This window comes from Miscanthus floridulus, chromosome 11, assembly GCF_019320115.1.
Source record: "Miscanthus floridulus cultivar M001 chromosome 11, ASM1932011v1, whole genome shotgun sequence".
NCBI classification, from domain to species: Eukaryota; Viridiplantae; Streptophyta; class Magnoliopsida; order Poales; family Poaceae; genus Miscanthus; species Miscanthus floridulus.
This window is the reverse complement of record NC_089590.1, coordinates 100,924,822-100,943,746: the sequence shown is the minus strand read 5'-3', so window position 1 is coordinate 100,943,746 and position 18,925 is coordinate 100,924,822. Positions and strand designations below refer to the sequence as shown.

The window sequence follows — 18,925 nt, the reverse complement described above, 5'->3', positions numbered from 1 at the left end:
GGCAAGGGAGTGGACGATGGCCGCCCAAGCTAGGCACGTTGGTTGCGCTGCTCCAAGATGGAGTAGTAAAGCCGTTTTCTAGAGTCGCAAAAATGTCTATGTAATAGCACCCAGTAAGTAGGTGGGTAATCATCATTGCCCCTTGTACTCTGTAATGAAAAACGTGACTAAGGCACGGTAGGGGAAAAAAAAGAATCTCTTGTATTACAGAAAATTTGCAGACAAAAAGTACATGCCTCTGGGCATGGATCATACCATAGGAGGAGCATTGGAATTGGGAAGCAGCAAATAAACAAGCATTCGACCTTTGATTCAGAGGAGCTGATACGATACGACGACGTTACAATAAGCTAGCTAGGCAAGCCAATTCATAGGCGGCAGTAATCAATCACTCGGAGGAGGGCGAGGGCGGCGGCGGCGGCGCCTGGTCGTCGTCGTCGGCCTGGGACTGGAGCGGCGGAAGGAGCTGGGACTTGCGGCGGGTGTCGCGGGGCGGGAGCGGGATGGCGAGGAAATGCTTGGTCTTGGAGATGGGGCGGGAGGGGCGGAGCTCGACGACGTCGCCGACCTTGAACTGGTTGTCTGGGTCGTGCGCCTGGTACTTCTTCTTGATGCGCTCCCGGCGCTTGTACTTGGGGTGCGGCGCCAGGCGCACCACCTCCACCCCCACCGTCTTGTCCGCCTTGGTCGTCACCACCCGCCCCGTCAGCTGCCTGGCCGCCTCGATCCGCAGCGCCGCGGGGCGAGCGCCATAGCAAGGCTGGGAGAACTGCGGCGGCGACACCGACACGGACACGAAAGGGGAGCTCAGCAGCATCCTGTCTTTCCTTGTCCTTCTCTCTCTCTGCTCGGAGTCGACGGGGTTCCGTGCTCAGGGTCAGGGGATTGAGAAGCCGATAAGGTTCTGTTTTTTTTTTGTTATTGTTGTTGGGTTTCGGGGGCGGGGAGTCCAGTGAGTCCAGACCTTTATCCCCGTTCCGTTCGTGTCATCGTGTCGCAGTGTCACCCACTGTCTCACTGAGTCACTGGCATTGCTTTGTGTCAAACTTAGACATGTGCATCTTTGTACAAAACTCAAAGCGATACATACGTACATGCCAACTGAGAAACAAGCAAACCTCATACTGAAGCATACCCCCTCTGCCCTCGTTCGCTTTGCTGAAAAACGAGCCGAAACACTGTTCCGACTGATTTGGGGTAAAAAAAAATATTGTTCCAACTAAAAAGACAAGCCGAAAAGTACGGATTATAACACAAACGAACAGGACCACGGCCACTTTTAACTTTATCGTGTACTCGCTCGTCGATTCCCAAGAAATCAAACGCTTTTAACTTTATATATATATATATATATATATATATATATATATATATATATATATAGGGAGAGACTATTCAGTAGCCGGCTACAAAATAAGTTATTATGTAGCCACCTCCATTTACTATAATTTTATATACTAATTTACCATAATATAAATATATATTTACGATAGTTGGGTTACTATAACACATGGGGATATTTACCATAACGTTATATTAAACCACTTAGTAAGGAGTTACTATAATCTCGTAAATTAACATAGTAATTATCATAACTCAAAGTGGCTACAGAATAAGTTATTCTGTAGCCAGCTACAGGATAGTAGTTCTATATATATATATATATATATATATATATATATATATATATATATATATATATATATATACACACACACACACACACACACACTAAAAATATATTAATATTTATAGTACACAATTAGTATTAATTAGTATTATTGGATAGATCTAATATATTTTCATAGCAAATTTATTTATAGATGCAAATGTTACTAATATTTTCTACAAACCTAGTTAAATTTAAAAATGTTTGACTCGCACAACTACCATAGCAACGCTTATTTTGAGACAAAGGGAGTACTAACCAAAACCAATGGGAGAAACGCAAAGTGCAGTCGCAAGAGAAACCAACCCCATCGATCTTTTATTATTGGGCAATGAATTGATTTCATACAAACCCTTCCTGTCAAACAAGACTCAAAAACAATCCTACACCTAGTAATAAACCAAAAAAAGAATTACACGCTACAAAACCTTCCCGTATTCTCAATGTTGCCGGGGCGAGGCGAGCAAGAGGGTGGGTTTGGTCAGTGGAATGACAAAAACAAAACCAAGTCCACTGACCCAACCTAACCAATACAAACTGACAGACATTCTCACCATCCCGTTGCGGCAGGCAATAACATTAACACCCCCTTTTACCACTATGTTTTGTCCATCTCACTCACTCCCGCTGGGGAAATGCTGTGCTGTGCTGTGCTGTGCTGTGCACCAACTAGTAGACCAGTATACAATGGACAATGGAGTATCAACCAACCACCCAACGAACCGAATCGATTCTCAAGTGCCACATATGTAAGATGCATCAGCAGCACGCGCTCTTGACGACCCCTCACAGACAGACACAGACATATATTCTCATAGCCCTTTCTGCTCCTCTGTCTCCACCATAAAGATGGTCTATTAGGTGAATAAACCACACGAGCTTGCTTCTCGATTGCCATCATACTCCATATCTAGCTAATTTCTGCACAACATCTGGTTGCAGGGTGGCCATGCATTGTTCCCACCCACCGTTTCCAAGCAGCTAGACAAAAAACAGTTTACCACCGTTATTTTATCATCCTTGTCATCACATAATGCAAATGCAACGGCGGGTAAAGAGGCCAGCTTTACCTGCTTGTAGCCATTCAGAATCTGGCACACTTCATTGTGAAGACCTTCACTTTTTATCTCCTGTACACAGATCAAAGAGCACACATTGAATTCAATAGGGCTATAGGTGAACCTAAAAAGGACTCCCGATCCAATAGGAATCGCAACTCACAGTCCAACTTGCACAGGCCTGGCAGATGTAAGCTAATGAACCAGCGGCTCCTGTAGGGTTTGCCGCCACCTGGTGTAACCAAATAAGATTTCAGAAGAAAATCACCCAGATAGGAAGAATGCAGCCATAACCAGGAGGTCTGGATATACCATTGCACACAGTCCATGAAAAGCATCCTCTTTCTCAAAATCGTCTCTGATGCTGGATCACACCAAAGAAACAAGTTCCATTCATCATGCAACAAACCATAGATAAAACACTTGAAAACCATCCTTCCTTCTCTAACCCTTTGGATGTGCTTAAAGACTCCAGAAAAGGGGCGCACTTACATGCACAAGGCATTGCACCATGCTTGCATGAAATGTTCCATATGAGGGGCCACAATGTCTGGACAGACCCAGCTAAGCCTCCCAAGAGTGATCGCACTATTTTCAATAAGTGACTTGTTCAAACCCTGTCAATGTGAAGGAAAAAAAAGAACTAGCCACTTAGTTAAAATCTTAAATGAAACGTGATTACACAAGAAACCTTAAAAATCACTCACCTCTGGGGATTTTAGAATGGGAACCAAGCAAGAAACAACAGTGATCACCACAGGTGCAATTTCTTTGCCAATCTGGAAACAAATAAAATCAGTCACATATATGCATACGGAACTTCATAAATACCAATCAGGTACTGATATGTCAAAGAAATAAGCTCTGTGGTGGGGCCGGTGCACTGCAACTTTATAAATGACATATACCAAGTGGAAACCCGTGCCAAACAGTTTGAACTTTAACAGCATCAAAACAAACAAAAAGGTATTTTATGGATTGCAAAAGAATTCAGCACTGGGTTAAACCAAATGGTATAAAAGTAGAAACTAACCTTGATTGCTAATTCTCCAATAGCCCAACAGGCATTGTTAGCTACTGATACCGCATCCTTCACAGACTGAGGATTCTGCAGCGAAGTTATGAGTGAGAAATGAATCAAGATAATTATGATAACAACATATAGACCACACAGAATATGCTTACCAGTTGCTTTGCTGCAACAGTAAGAAATTCTTGAAGGCGTGGATGCAAATGTATTGGGCAAACCTAGTGTAACAAAGAGTGTTAATTTTTTTGTAGTGTGAAAATTATCTCAAGATAATATGAACTATGGTGGTATGAGATCAACCCTAGAAAGGTCTCCAAGAAGGGCAAGGGCACTTTGTCGAACATCAGCTGCTTCATCCATGCAGCATTGCAAAAGTAGATCTCTCAAACTGCTCTGTGCAACCTACAACAAAATAAAGATGGCATATCAAACTTCTGCATATTTGGTACTAAAATTTTAAGTATATATAATCAGCAAACAAAGGAAAAGCAGTAATTGCCCTTCAAAAAAGTGTAGATGTCATGGCCATACTTTACTTGGCTCTAAACCCCAATAGTGTGACCATACCACAAGGACAGGGAGATAACTAGGAACTTCAATATATTTTTTGCTTGATGAGATGGGAAGACTTGACCTTTAATAAACCTCTCTTAGATTAAGGAAATAGAAAACAATGCAATCTGATCTAATCTAATCTCTAACCAACAAACGAGCAACATACCCATCCTGAGCCCCGTTGTGAACAGGAACACGCGTGCACTGTTCACCTGAACAGAATTGAGCATGGACACTATGCTGGCCCTAGGGAGGTTCAGCGCTCAACTTAAATGGGTGGCTATTGTGTGCACCTGCTCTGAGTTTAAGAAAGGTGAAAGGCGAACCACATGCCCATAGGTGTGCCACAACGCACACAGGCTCGGGCAGCCAGGCCATGAGATGAATGGTGTGCCGAAGGTTTTTGCAAGCCCAAACTCAAGGCTACAAAGGTAAAAGAGATGGCGGACCGAGGGACGGATAGACGTGTGTGTGTGTGTGTGTGTGTGTGTGTGTACTATACTAGGTATAGATAGATAGATGAAAAAAAACCATTTTACAACCTTGAACAATCCACTTTGTATGATTAACCCCCTAAACATAATTTTGGCTCAATTTACTCCCACAAACAATTGGTCTCATACTTGCGCTCTGGTTTTAATCCAATTACATTACCGCACAAAGCATCATGGCCAAGCATCAGCACTTAGTTTTAATAAACTCAAACTTTGCTATATGACAGTAATCAGTAAAGCCAACATAACAAGTGGAACTAACTCTTTCCAGATGGAAAAGAAAAACATATCCAGCCATCCTGGTGAGAAGTGAGATCTCAAACCTGAGGAGTCACCTAACATTCATCCAGGATACATGCTAAACAGACAAAATGCCTAAACTCAGCTACCCGGCAAAATTACCAACTGGACAATCTACTCAGCACACATGGTACAGCCCCATGTAATAGAACTGATAATTTCTGTAAACAATACAGTACATATTGGGACAATCAATGTATTGTCTGACATTAACAAGTTCAAATGGAATAAGAGATTTATGTGTATACAGCAAAAGCAACAGATACTACTGAAAGAGAACCAAGTGTGGTCAGTTGTTTAGGATCGAGCGCACTCAGATCTTAGGGCTCACCATTCCTCAGGACCCAGCGTGTGCATGTGGGTTCATTCTGGGTAGCCCTCCCTAGTTTAGATGTGCGCTAGGACAGACCCCAGGGGAGGAGCTACGTGCTTCCATCAGAGCCAGCTGGCCCCGATGGCTTTTGATTAATCCACTATAGTTCTGCTATAATAATAGTGAATTCCTCCTCTAAGTACATATTACAGCATGGCCCCAATATGATAGTATGATTGTCCCCAATGACTAAATAATTTAACTCCGCCCCTGACGCACCCATGTGGGTATGTGAGTGGTGTGTGTTCATGTGATCATGTCTAAAATGTACTTCGGAAGGAAAAACGATATCATATCCAAAGACAAGAACTTACAAGACTTTCAATACCAGCGCCAAGACCTTCTGCAAGTCCTGACAGTAGGTCCAACGAACAAACAATGAATTCTCTATCATACACCGCACCAGCTGCAGTAGGATCAATCTGCACATTGGAGGGAAATCATAAAGGAAAAGAAAATGTATGAGTCATATATGTGACTTGACCTTGTAGCTTATCATATTTATTGTTTTTTCAGATGACCAAGATCCAGGGTACTCAGAAAGCACATAACAATGTTGGAAGACGATTTCTGTGCTTACAAGTGACCAAAATACATAGAAACAGCTCACGGGCCACGTAACCACTAAGGTGAACATCTAATTCCTTCCATGAACCATGACACATTATATAATAAGTTTCACCAATTCTGTGAAACAGCTAGAATAATGTGTGTTTTGCACGATTGAACAGCTCCAATTTGATATGTATCTGACATGATAAGCAAGATTGAGCAGTCAATGTTAACCAACCATCTAGTCAGCAACTAGATGGTCTCATTTTTTATAGAAATTTGGTATTAGCAGTAAGTACATCATTGCGCTAGTATGGCTGTACAATAAAACTGTGGTTGAAATGAGAAGGAAAAAGAAAAAAATCACTGATCAGGTCTCACAAAAAACAAATAATTGTGACACTGGACTTTGCATGAAAAGGTAGCATACTTGGATGAGATGAGCGATTCACAGAGAACATGACTCAAATATGTTATAGAAGGCAAAGATTAGACAGACCTTTGCCAACTGTTGCGATTGGATAAGATTGATGCACCTTTGAAACACTGGTTCCGCAAACTGAGCAAATCCTGGTCCCAATGCCTGAAGATTAAACATAAGGCATTGAAGTCCCAATATTAGTACATGAGCATCTTAGGAACAGCTCAGGGAAAAAAAAATCCAAAACTGTAGAAAGTCTTCTAATTATTCACATTCTTCTAGTTTCGAACCACAATAGGCAACTAAAAGCAGCTCCTACTCCAAACTGTTGCAATAGATGATTTCCAGGTAAGATAAGAACTACATAGATGGTTTCCACAGATTAAAACCACAGTACCTGTGCAATAGATGTAAAGCATTCAAGGAGTGGAAATAGATCTTTGTCAGAGTTGGAAAGTTGCTGCCACTTCATGATTAAAGGTGGCATAAATATATCTAGATATTTCGCCTGCATAGCAACTTAGACGAATTAGTATCTTCACAAGGAATCGACATACAAGAGAACATGGCATCAAGAACCGAAATGATTTTTCACGATATACAGAAGAAACCAGTGAAAGTTTGTGAAAATTTTGCACCTGATTTAATTCTGCTCCAACAGCATCAGCCAGGGTACCAAGGGCGTCATAGAGTATCCGGAAATTTCGTCTCTGCTCAGAAGCAACACATAAAACTAGAAATAAGAATGTGAGAGCTGACATAGCAGTGCTTGATAACAATCAGTGCATGCACAAAATAAGATTATTTAAATTTCGAAGAACCTGGTATTTTCCATAGGCACACATGAGGTGCTGCAAAATTACTTCCAGGTGGGGTACTAATTCTTCGGAAGCTTCCTGAAAGCAGAAAACCAATATGTACAGATGAGGATCTGCTAAAGTTACTTGCATGCATAATATTAATTCTTACGCAATTCCCTGAAAACAGGAAAGCATGCTAAAATATGTCAATAACCTCTTCAAGAGTAGCAAACGCTGAACAAGCAGCCTCTTGCACTCTTTTGTTAGTATCCAATATCCTTCTGAGCAATCCCATGAGAATCTTATCAAATTGTTCACGTCCATTTGGATGATCAAGGCTCTGCATTTGGAGACAAGAATACAGTTCTATAAGAACCATAATGTACAAATTTAAAAATGCAAAAGTGACACTTCTCCAAAAGATGATGCATAAATGTCAACTCCACATTCCTAAAATATGATTTGAACATAATGAGCTTCTGCTGAAACCCTAGAATGGAAGGAATAAGAATAATATCAGGGAACAAATGTGCCATGTTACCTGAACAATGAATTTGCTGTATCGAGAGAGCGTCCAACATGTAATACTCCGTATAAGAGGAAATTTATCATCAAGAAGGGGGATTAGGAAGACAACAATCTGCATTTCAATGAAGATATCTTATAAAACGTACAACATATACAGCAAGATGCATTGTGGTACAGTATAGAGAATAAGAAAAATCACAATAACCCACAATTGCAGAGAGGGCAACAAATCTAATAAAAATAGTTGAGTAATAATAATAATGAATATTTTGAGTTTCGATTTATCCAGAAAATACTAAGATTGCAACAATAGAATGCCCCTGCAATAGGCATTTTAAAATCACCACATATTGTAGCAATCATAGCTATGTTCTCAAGGATTCATACCATAATCAAGCATTAAGTCTATAGAGCTGCCTTTAATAAATGTAATACTAGTGTTTATGGTGGTATAAAGAAGATTTAGCACGTCGTCATCTACCACAATGAGACATTTAATCATTTATAGAAAAGAAAAGATATTTGACTACTATCCTTGCAGCCCATATGAACATAGCCACAATTATCCATTACTCATTAAAATTACCTGAGGAAGGTGCGGGTATAGACCACTAATGCACCCCTCTGCTATAGCGCCTAGACACAAAACAGCAGTTTCCCTCTCCTTCCAAGAATCATCATCTGTTCGAGCCAAGTTTTGCTGCAAATTACAGAAAATGGTGTATATTTAACCAAAAGATGCAAGTTTAAGATCAGCACAGATCCAACCATCAAATAATCAGGAAATGTGTTCTGAAGAAACCTTGCAATAATAGTTTTACATTATGAATTACTTTTGCACTTTTGATGACTAGGAAACATTCAGGAATGGCTTTTAGGGCTTTCAAGCCATGCTATTTAGTGCTAATAATAATAACTTTCAGTGACTAATGAGGAGTTTCACATTGTCTTCAACTAAACACAGAGCCTGAACAATAGGGCTATAATAAGGAAATCATAAACCCACAATGCTTTTCCACGAGCCATGCAAAAGGCTCCAGTTCAGGCCATTTGAGTAATTGTTTCAACAAAAAGCACCACTACTAAACTATCAGAAGTACAGTTCCAAAAAAGAAATCAGAAGTACAAGTTACCTCAATCAATGGCATTAAAGTAGGAAGGATGCTGTCACCAAACACATTAGAGAGAACATCCAACCCAGCAGCACTACACTTCCGCAGGTTCCAGACATTTACAGCATCATCAGTCAGTCCTGTTCGAAACACCAGTATTTTTTTTAACACTTAAACATAGATGAGGTAGTAAAGTGATGGCGAAAGCCATCAAAACCAAATGGCTTAAAAAGAAACAAATTCTAAACTCACATCGTCATCTCCAGTTTCTGATCCATGCAATCGAGAGGCATGGAAGCGGGGCTTCAAATCCTGTTACATATTGTGTAAATAAATGTTGGAAGAGGCTCACATTATACTTTATAATTGATAGTGTTAACCGACTTCTAAAAGAATTAACTACAGACAAGTCTGCAATATGCTATGTGCGTTTACAATTCAGCAGTATATGGCTGCAAGGTTAAGCTTTCCTGTTGTTGTTAGATATTCTACTGCTCTCACATCTTTCTTTTGTCATAGGAGCATAGGAATAGTGACTGCTCCCTCCCTTTCCTCCTGTCAATAGGACAGCAGTAGTTGGGAGTATGGCTATAGTGACATATAGTGCGTAGTATGGCTACAGTAATAAGTAGTGGGCAGTATCAGTATGGCCCTTAGTTTGACTTCTGTAATCTTTGCTTCTATATGAAGGAAGTGGCTAGCTGCAGCCAGAGTAGTTCAGCAGCTCATTCACGTGTGTTCATGTGTGTGTGTGCTCTGATCTCCTCCTCTTCAACCTCCAGCATGTGTGTGTGAGTGAGAGGTGTGGTGATACACACCTGAGTGACAAAGCCAGCCAACAGTTATTAAGTAAAATACAGCAAACAACAACAACAACAAAGCCTTTAAGTCCCAAACAAGTTGGGGTAGGCTAGAGTTGAAACCCAACAGAAGCAATCAAGGTTCAGGCACGTGAATAGCTTCCAAGCACTCCTATCTAAGGCTAAGTCTTTGGGTATATTCCATCCTTTCAAGTCTCCTTTTATTGCCTCTACCCAAGTCAACTTCGGTCTTCCTCTGCCTCTCTTCACGTTACTATCCTGACTTAGGATTCCACTACGCACCAGTGCATCTGGAGGTCTCCGTTGCACATGTCCAAACCATCTCAACCGGTGTTGGACAAGCTTTTCTTCAATTGGCGCTACCCCTAATCTCTCACGTATATCATCGTTCCGAACTCGATCCCTTCTTGTATGACCGCAAATCCAACGCAACATACGCATTTCCGCGACACTTAGCTGTTGAATATGTCGTCTTTTCGTAGGCCAACATTCTGCACCATACAACATAGCAGGTCTAATCGCCGTCCTATAAAACTTGTCTTTTAGCTTCTGTGGTACCCTTTTGTCACATAGGACACCAGACGCTTGCCGCCACTTCATCCACCCTGCTTTGATTGTATGGCTAACATCTTCATCAATATCCCCGTCCCTCTGTAGCATTGATCCTAAATATCGAAAGGTATCCTTCCTAGGCACTACTTGACCTTCCAAACTAACATCTTCCTCCTCCCGAGTAGTAGTGCCGAAGTCACATCTCATATACTCAGTTTTAGTTCTACTAAGTCTAAAACCTTTGGACTCCAAAGTCCCGCCATAACTCCAGTTTCTGATTCACTCCTGTCCGGCTTTCATCAACTAGCACTACATCGTCCGCGAAAAACATACACCAAGGGATGTCCCCTTGTATGTCCCTTGTGACCTCATCCATCACTAAAGCAAACAAATAAGGGCTCAAAGCTGACCCTTGATGTAGTCCTATCCTAATCGGGAAGTCATCCGTGTCTCCATCATTTGTTCGAACTCTAGTCACAACATTGTTGTACATGTCCTTAATAAGCCCGACGTACTTCGTTGGGACTTTATGTTTGTCCAAAGCCCACCACATAACATTCCTTGGTATTTTATCATAAGCCTTCTCCAAGTCAAAAGTAAAATACAGCAAAACAAAAAAAAAGAAATCCTGAAATAGAATCAGCTTGGTCAATGCATTGCTGATACACCACTCCACCCCCGCCCAAAAATTAGATCTCACTGAGAGACCTGAAATGAGCTAAAGCTATAATGTGGTCACTTCATTCTGCCGACGCAGGTCTAACCACTACGATGGATGGCCACAGATGGAGCCATTCATAAAATTAGGCCATTATTGGTTATGAATATTGCTCAAAAAGAATAAAACCAACCTGGTCCCTGTCTGGAAAGGATTCATCTTCCTGAAATAAAATGTATATATATAATATTTATCAGAATAAGATATTGCCACTGATGATCCACTGGATCAAACATGAAAGATATTAAAAGTTTACCACACCTCAGCATCATCAAGAGACTCATCATCATCCGCATATACCATGTTCGACAACAAAGTCTAGGAAAAAAAAATGGAATGTAAGAAATTATATCCAGCACCAAGGGTACAGCTAAACTAATTTGAAGTACAAGAAAGACATATACCGGGATTAAGCGTGGCAAGAACTCCCGTAAACCTTCAGGTGGAATACTCACATCACAGTATGCAGACCTGAAAGATTTAACAGATTAAAAAATGAGAATAATAGGCTTCTAATTCCTAGCCATATAGTTAGTTATTCAGACTTTAGTTTTGGATTTGAACAAAAACAATTTGTGAACTTCAAAAGTTAGAACCAACAGTTAATTAAATTGTTGTAAAGTGTCCATCACAGTATGCGGCCCATTAGTACTACCAATATAACTCAGATTCAGATAGTCAATGTACATTACTAGGTGCATTCTATATTTTTTAAAGGATCGGTGCATTCGTTGTGCAGCCCTCATTACACTCACTTACTGAAAACATACCAGAACTCGCAAGCTTCTAGGGCGACTTCATCATCTGAATCTTTATTAGCTTGCAAGATCAATTCAGTAACATTTTTAAGATGTGGCTGCAGTTTCAATATCCAATGTTAGATCCAGTACATCAAGGGAATAAGCAAACTAATATGAGTCAAGACAAAAATTGTGTACATCATCAGAAAAATTGTGGGAAAATAGGAAAATGGAGAAGTTTGGAGCACTAGTTACATTACATCACTAATACATATTAGGTGAGAGCAGGAAAAAAGTCTAATAGACAGCAATCGTAACACACCTCCAGAATTGATGGGCGAACTTCAATGAGCTGAACCCAGGCTGAACAAACCTATCAAATAAACAAGGAGAATTAACAAGTTGATATGTTCCATTGAAAAATCATTATTGCCATTTTGCTTGCTGACAAATCAGCTATAAGCCTAGAAAATAAATCCTGCTTCAATTATGAAATAATTACATTTGTATGCATTTGAATCTTATTCTCTTGCAAATAAGTAGCACACCATAATGTGCAATTTCATTATAACAAATAAGTTAGTACGATAAGTAATTATCTACGGTGAATACCAGTTTCCGAACATCTGCTGAAGGGTCCTTTGCAAGGTTGAATAATCCCTGAATATACTGATCCATAGACATGTAGAGTGCCTGTGCAAATCTAACTGTGAGTCAAAAGCGTTGATAAAGATAAGCTGAAGATGGGGCTAGGACTCTTACCGATGGCATCACTACTATGTACTGATTTACGCAACCCAACGATAGTTTTCTCAAAGTAGCATGTGGTGACTGGAAAAACTGGAGGAAGAAAAAAAAAGCAGCATGTATCAGAATGAAACCCCATAAATATGTTAAACGAGACTGTTCAAGCATCTACATGTCCACCACAGATGCATGCTTAGCTGAATTATAGGCAACTGGTGTACGAAGACATAAATATGACCATTTACAGAGAGGAAGTCAAAGTGTCAATTGAGTAGGTATGTAATTGGCTATTTCTGGATGTTGGATATAGACCTGCAGTATTCTCGGCATAAACACATTGATCGGTCGTTCAGACAAACCAGGAACATCAACATCGAGCTCTTCAGGGACATCCTCACAGATCTGTCATCAGAAAGAAAGATTTTAAGAACGCAAATTGTAAGATACAGTACATCATGCTGGTTTAATGCATGGAACCCCTAGTATGACAGGAGTGCACATTACCTTGTATATCGCATCCATAGCACCTTCCATGTGATCCAGGTCATTACTATCCAAACACTTATGGAGTGCCTGAAACAACTCAATCCATCCAGCAACTCGTACAATTTGGAAAAGTACACTGATCACTGTTCCAACTGTGGATCTAATTGCCCTATTGGTTGCCCCTATACATGGTAACAGCTCAGACCTAACATAATGCTGGAACGGAGGTGGCATGGAACTGAAAGTCGTTCGCAAATTGTTTTTCAGTAGTAGACCAGCTGCCTGTCTAACTTCAATAGATTTCCCCTGGTACAAACACCAGATGTCAGATACGCCGAAGACAAAATAGCTGGACCTACAAGCATAGTCATATCAAAAGAGAATTTTGCTCCATAACAAGTTTGATAATTTATGAACTACATGCATGGCCACCTGTAAAAGACATCCCAATGTCGAAAAGGTTTTAGAACGAATAAGCGAGGAAAAGAACACAAGGGATTAAATGACAGAGTCGTTGATTCGATTCATTGTTTATCACTGTTTCTTATATTTGCCGATCACACGTGAAAATAAATTCGGTAATAACCAAAATACAAACAGTAGGCAGAAAGTTAAAGTGGCAGTCCTTTGAATGTGTTTTTTCCGTCATCATTCCAGAGTCTAGATCACGCCAACGCTACCATATGGTTTCTGCTGTGGTCTCCCTCCAACCCCTCAAAGCATAAAAGTATAGATACAACAACAACAACAACAGAGCCTTTAAGTCCCAAACAACATAAAAGTATAGATATTTCCTATTATCTGTATCTCTAAGTAAGTTACAAGGAAATGTTTTAGACAGTGGGAGCAAGCCGTCACTCACCTCCAGTGGTTACTTAAATCTCTGTGGGAGCATCACCAGTCGAAACTCAAATACTACTAGAACTCAAGTAGGCCAAATAACTAGCCATCTGAGCAAGATTTTGACGTGGACACATGACTGCCCGAGGATTCTAAAAATATCGCATGATTTGCAGTTTAAATATTCTGGGCAATTTGAGAAATCATTACCACAATAAGCAATGATGCAGCGGCAAGTAGGACAGACATAAAAGATTAGCATGGAAACAAGCTCTCATCTCTTACTGTGCATCGGCACATATCTGCGTAGGCTAAGCCCTACTTGAACCTCCGACGCCACAACACGACAATTCAAATTACCACCGAATGAAACTGAAATGCTACATAGAGAGCCTTAGGTCTGCACTGAAATTTTAGCTTGATTGCCAGCGCATCTTTTCCACCTTTGTGTGTACACAAATAGCACACACAACGTACGTTATCATTTCCACTAAAACACCAGGATGTCAATATCGATTTGGATTATAAGTTAGCACGTGCGATCCAAGCGCTAAACTCCAGTGGCGACCTAGGGGTCTATGGAGTCAAACAACTAGCTTCAAATCTCTAGTAGCATCGGAGAAAACCCTAGGCTCTGCTGACGGCGTGGCGATCGGAAGAAGCCAGCGAGCGATTGAGGTGAAGGTGACACTAGGAGGAAGGGAAGGCTCACCTCTCCGCGGGCCAGGATGAAGACTAGGTAGTTGTTGAAGTCCGGGAACTGGCTGTACTGCTGGAGCTGCTGCCAGATGCGGGCCTGGTCGGAGTTGGGGGAGATGTGCGCCTCCAGGAGGGTGCAGATCTCGTGGAGCCCCTGCTCCTGCGGCTGCCATATCGCCGGCGCCGCCATCGACAATCCCCGGGGGACGGAGCGGGGGGGTGGGCGATGGCGATGTCGATGAGATGAGGCGGCGGCGGCTGGGGGAGGAGGGGAGGTGAAGGAGGAAGGAATCGGAGGAGCTCAGGCCTCAGGGTGTCCGAAGCTACGAATCCAAACCCAAACTAGTGAAAAGCGCAGGGGTTCTATGTATATATGACTATAATTGATAGGATTTTTGCTGCTTCGCTCAGCAACTAGTTCAACTTCCTCTCGTGGTCGACTTGTTCTATCGCACTTAGATTTTTTTTTTCATCTTACTTAGGTATATACATTATTTTACATAACAAAAATTGAAGGATATGTTCAAAATATTATTTGTTACGTAATTATATAAACCAGATTACAAGGTCTCGTTCCCTCGTAATTGTCCTCTTGACTAAATAAACGAGGACCCTTAATCAACGTGCGAGCGTTAGGAAAAGTACTTCTGTTTTCCTCAGGGCAGTTCCAATAAAAAAAACTAGTAGTTTCTATAATATAGGATATCGTACTAAAAAAGTAGTGCTTTCCAACACATAGTTTCTATGAGTAATAATTATTTTCTCTTTCTCTTTCTCAACTCTATCTTTTTTCTCCAATGAGAGTGCGGCACGAGCCCCCTAGAAACTTGTGGTTTCTCCCTAATAGCGATTTTATGGTTTCTTGATGTATTGGGTCAAGAGAAGACCTGATTTCTTCATGAGAAAATCATTTCTATGATTTTTGCTCTCTTTCTTCATTAATTACGTTGTCATGTCAGCGTTTTACCTACGTGGCAAGTTATTTAATGAGGATAGAAACCATCATCAATACACCATTGGGACTGCCCTTATGCTCCTCCTCCACTGCCACCTAGGTTGCTAGCACTCTCGCAATCTTTCTCATCGAGCACCTATTATTGTTGTGTTGTAGCTTCGTTTTCTTTTTCCTTCTCTTTCCTTTCGCACTACGTTGCCCCATCACCACCACCTTAGTCGTTGTCTTTCCCGTCAACGACTTCACCACCCACGTCCCACCACCGTCACTATAGCGCCACCCTTCCCTAACGTTGTGGTCAATTGTCGCCGCTGTCTGCCCTGCCCACCAAATATCCAAACACTGCCCACTCGTGTGGTGCCCCGCCGCCTTGCTCATCACCCATCAAACCGCCTCCACCGTTGGGCCTCTCTCCCTTCTATGGAAATTGAAGGACTTCCCCTCCAGCCTGACTTAACGTATATTGAGCATCCTATCAAGATCTTAGATTAGAAAGAAAGAGTGACTAGAACCAATATGGTGAAGTTCTACAAAGTTTAGTGACAAAACCACTCGGAGGATGAAGCAACGTGGGAGCAAGAAAGTTATATCTTGAAGCATTACCCCCACCTTCTTTCTAGTTCATCAAGGTAGTTGTTTACATTGAAATATATTCCTTATCTCTTTTTCCACACTAGGCACATGAAATCTCGGGACGGAATTTTGTTTATGGGGGGTAGATTTGTAACACCCTCGGTGTTACACTGTAAACTTTTTGCTAAAATACTGTATGAGCATCATATTTATGTGTTAATATAGGTAATATCGGGTGTAGATCAATGTACGTAACTGCATAATGAAAGGTTGTTCGCTACTTATGAAATTATTAAGTAAGAATGTTAGCGAATTTTTATTGAACGAAAACACTATAGAACGTATATACAGAAATTTAATAAAGTTAGAAGTACAAACTTTGTAGGTGACGATGAAATACCCACGGTCAAAAAATGAATTCACTAGCTAGCATACCTAATGGCTTGGAAATCATATTTGACGCGAATCCGATCAAGACTTAGTCAAATTTCTTAAGTCGGAAAATAGTTTGACAAAGCTAAGTTTGGCAATTTTTGTAGAAGAATTGAGTTAAGGAGTGCTATGGTTTTATGGCTGGTTTTAGTAGCCTAATATGCCCTTTTAAGAATTGCATAGGTGGTTTGGCGTTGGAATCAACGATTTGGATTTTTAGGACGCTTTAAAAAGCGTGCGTGGCACGTTTTCGACCGGTTTTAGCAACTGGGCACGGTTACCATGCCTCGGCACTCGACGTCATAGCGTTGGCTCGTCCAACATGGGCCGACACGCGCATCACCGAGCAGGCTCCGCATCGCCACTGCCGCGCCCAGGCACATGTTGCACGAGCAGAGCACACACACGCCTGCGTCGCGCACCGCCATGTTTGGCGGGTTGTCGGGGCCGGTTGGCCTGGCCGCTCTGCCCCGCCGCTGTTGTTGCGGGCTCGATGCCCTAGCCAGTCTACTACCGCCTACCTCGCCGTGTCACTATCGCGGTCTCTGCGTCGCGTCGTGTCTACGCTGCATTGTTCCTCTCTTATCAAGTGGATGCCATCCGCCTATGCTGCTGCGCCACCATCCTATCACCATGCTGCACCACGCTATCACCACCGCGCCACAGCAAGTTGACGTCGCGTCCGCCTGTGCCTCTACATCATTGCTGACTCAACTTTGTGCACGTGGGCTTGCCGAGGCCACTAGCTTGTCATTCACCATTAATGGTGCCACGGTCGCCCTACCGCACTGTCACCACCTGTAGCGTGCATGCTCCTCTCCTAGCTGCGTTGACTCACAGTGAGTGCACGTGTGCGGTCGCCACATCTCACCAAAGCTTGGGCAAGCAGCTGGACCCCATCCCCTTCTTTTCTCCTCCGTCCTCTACTACCGGGTCAGCCAGGCCATGCCATCAATTCGGCATGGATAGGTCTTGTCCATTCAATTTGGTGCACCCCCAACTCCCATCTTCAAGCATGCTAGCTGACCTACCCCACACTGTGTCCAATCGCGCCTTGGCAAGCTCCAATTTAGAGCTGGACGTCCATCGTCGCGCCATTAAAGGCTAAGCCACCATTGCCGTGGGCATTACCCACCTGGTCCTCCCGAGTCAAATTGGTTGCACCCCCAGCCTCGCCTCGTAGTCCTTCTCGATGTGCGCACCCTACTTGCACTACTACTGCCTTACCGTCGCTGCTGACACGGTCACACCACCGCAGTCCATCGCGGAGCTTGCCGTGTGCACGTGGCCGGACTCACCCGGTCTGTCCCTGGTCAAGCCATCACCATAGGTAGCTTTGGGGTGAGTTGCTTGTGCCCATCCTAGGGTTCTTTCACCTTGATTGTGCCTTGGCTCATAGGAACACGGCTGCCGCCGCCGCAAGGTGTCCATTGCCGTGGAGGAAGCTCCTAGACGCGTCTCCGTTCATCGCTTCACCGCCCACCTCTTCACGTTTGCATCTAGGTGAGCATTGGCTCCTTAGAGGGGGCGAGGAGGGTCTTGGATGGCCAGCATGGCGGTCTAGTGCCAGCGCCGCCACGCCGGTGCGCACGGGTGTGGCCCGAGGACCCGCCCATGGTAACGAAGCGATTTGGAAAGGGTTTATTTGTATAAGCGCAGACTATAGGAATAGTGTTGCGGCCTCGGGGTGAATCATCCTTAGGGCAAGGAGGTTTGTGCGAAATTGCCAACATGCGTGGGCCTCCTCATTGCGGGCCGTTGCCGCGCGGATGGGCCGCGCCCCGCGTGGGCCGCACGGGTTGTTGGATCACGCGTGCTTGGGCCAAGCCATGATGGGCCGCACTGGGCGGTTTCACCCTTTTCTTTTCTAAGGAATTAGTTAATGCTTTTCTAATTTAAATTGTGAACTGATCTTTGATAATTAATATAAAATTATGTAAGTGTCCTAAAATTGTGAAGTAAATTTTGTTAGGTTCATAAATTCATGATCTAGCTTTTAGTGTATTTGGTTCATACAGTTCTGTGGTATCCTTAGGGTTACTTTATTTATTGTAATGTGCTTGTTGTTATTATGATTATTTAGAGAATGAATTTTCATGATAAAATGGTAGAAGTGCTAGCTCTAAAAATTTTATAGTAGACTCTGTCGATGCGGGACCCACGGGATACACCGCAAGAAAGAGAGGAGATCTAGTTTGATTAGGATTCCTCCTATGTAATTCTAGTAGTAATACTACCCTGTAATCCTACTATGACTCTACATTATAAACTAGCTAGGACTCTGGTCTCCTGACTATATAAAGGAGGGCAGGGCTCCTTAGATGGAGAGCAGGGACGGCACAACACAATGTAATGCAACACTTTACAATCAATCTAATGCAAAGACTAACGCCGACTGGACATAGGGCTATTACTCAATCACAGTCGAGGGCCTGAACTAGGATAAATCGACTGTCCCTTGCGTTTACTG

General features: G+C 42.5%; 2 protein-coding genes across 2 annotated transcripts; both read right to left on the bottom strand.

Moving 5' to 3' along the window:
• Positions 1-274: 274 nt before the first annotated feature.
• Positions 275-935, bottom strand: LOC136494254 (small ribosomal subunit protein uS17c-like). Its single transcript, XM_066490428.1, has one exon. The coding sequence runs from the start codon at positions 815-817 to the stop codon at positions 389-391; it is 429 nt and encodes a 142-aa protein (XP_066346525.1). The 5' UTR covers positions 818-935; the 3' UTR covers positions 275-388.
• A 1,031-nt stretch (positions 936-1,966) lies between these two features.
• LOC136492851 (transportin-1-like) lies at positions 1,967-14,852 on the bottom strand. Its single transcript, XM_066488902.1, has 29 exons — positions 14,509-14,852; positions 12,975-13,262; positions 12,783-12,872; positions 12,486-12,563; positions 12,336-12,416; positions 12,046-12,096; positions 11,754-11,839; positions 11,388-11,454; positions 11,245-11,301; positions 11,117-11,146; positions 9,141-9,204; positions 8,914-9,032; positions 8,367-8,480; positions 7,794-7,892; positions 7,467-7,592; positions 7,274-7,348; positions 7,091-7,162; positions 6,850-6,960; positions 6,531-6,614; positions 5,794-5,901; positions 4,058-4,159; positions 3,913-3,975; positions 3,761-3,835; positions 3,435-3,506; positions 3,220-3,344; positions 3,040-3,091; positions 2,891-2,959; positions 2,740-2,799; positions 1,967-2,650 (listed from the first exon to the last, which is right to left on the bottom strand). Exons 1-29 carry the CDS (start codon positions 14,683-14,685, stop codon positions 2,567-2,569), a joined length of 2,679 nt encoding a protein of 892 aa, XP_066344999.1. The 5' UTR covers positions 14,686-14,852; the 3' UTR covers positions 1,967-2,566.
• Between the last annotated feature and the right edge of the window lie 4,073 nt (positions 14,853-18,925).

Bases quoted from the DNA above. Each gene is read 5' to 3' on its own strand.
- LOC136494254 (XM_066490428.1), bottom strand. From the start codon at position 817: ATGCTGCTGAGCTCCCCTTTCGTGTCCGTGTCGGTGTCGCCGCCGCAG.
- LOC136492851 (XM_066488902.1), bottom strand. From the start codon at position 14,685: ATGGCGGCGCCGGCGATATGGCAGCCGCAGGAGCAGGGGCTCCACGAG. The intron at 9,205-11,116 runs GTTGGTTTTATT...AATATGTAACAG, and splicing joins CCTTTCCAGACAGGGACCAG to GATTTGAAGCCCCGCTTCCA. The intron at 2,651-2,739 runs GTAAAGCTGGCC...TTTTTTGTCTAG, and splicing joins TTCTGAATGGCTACAAGCAG to CTGCTTGGAAACGGTGGGTG.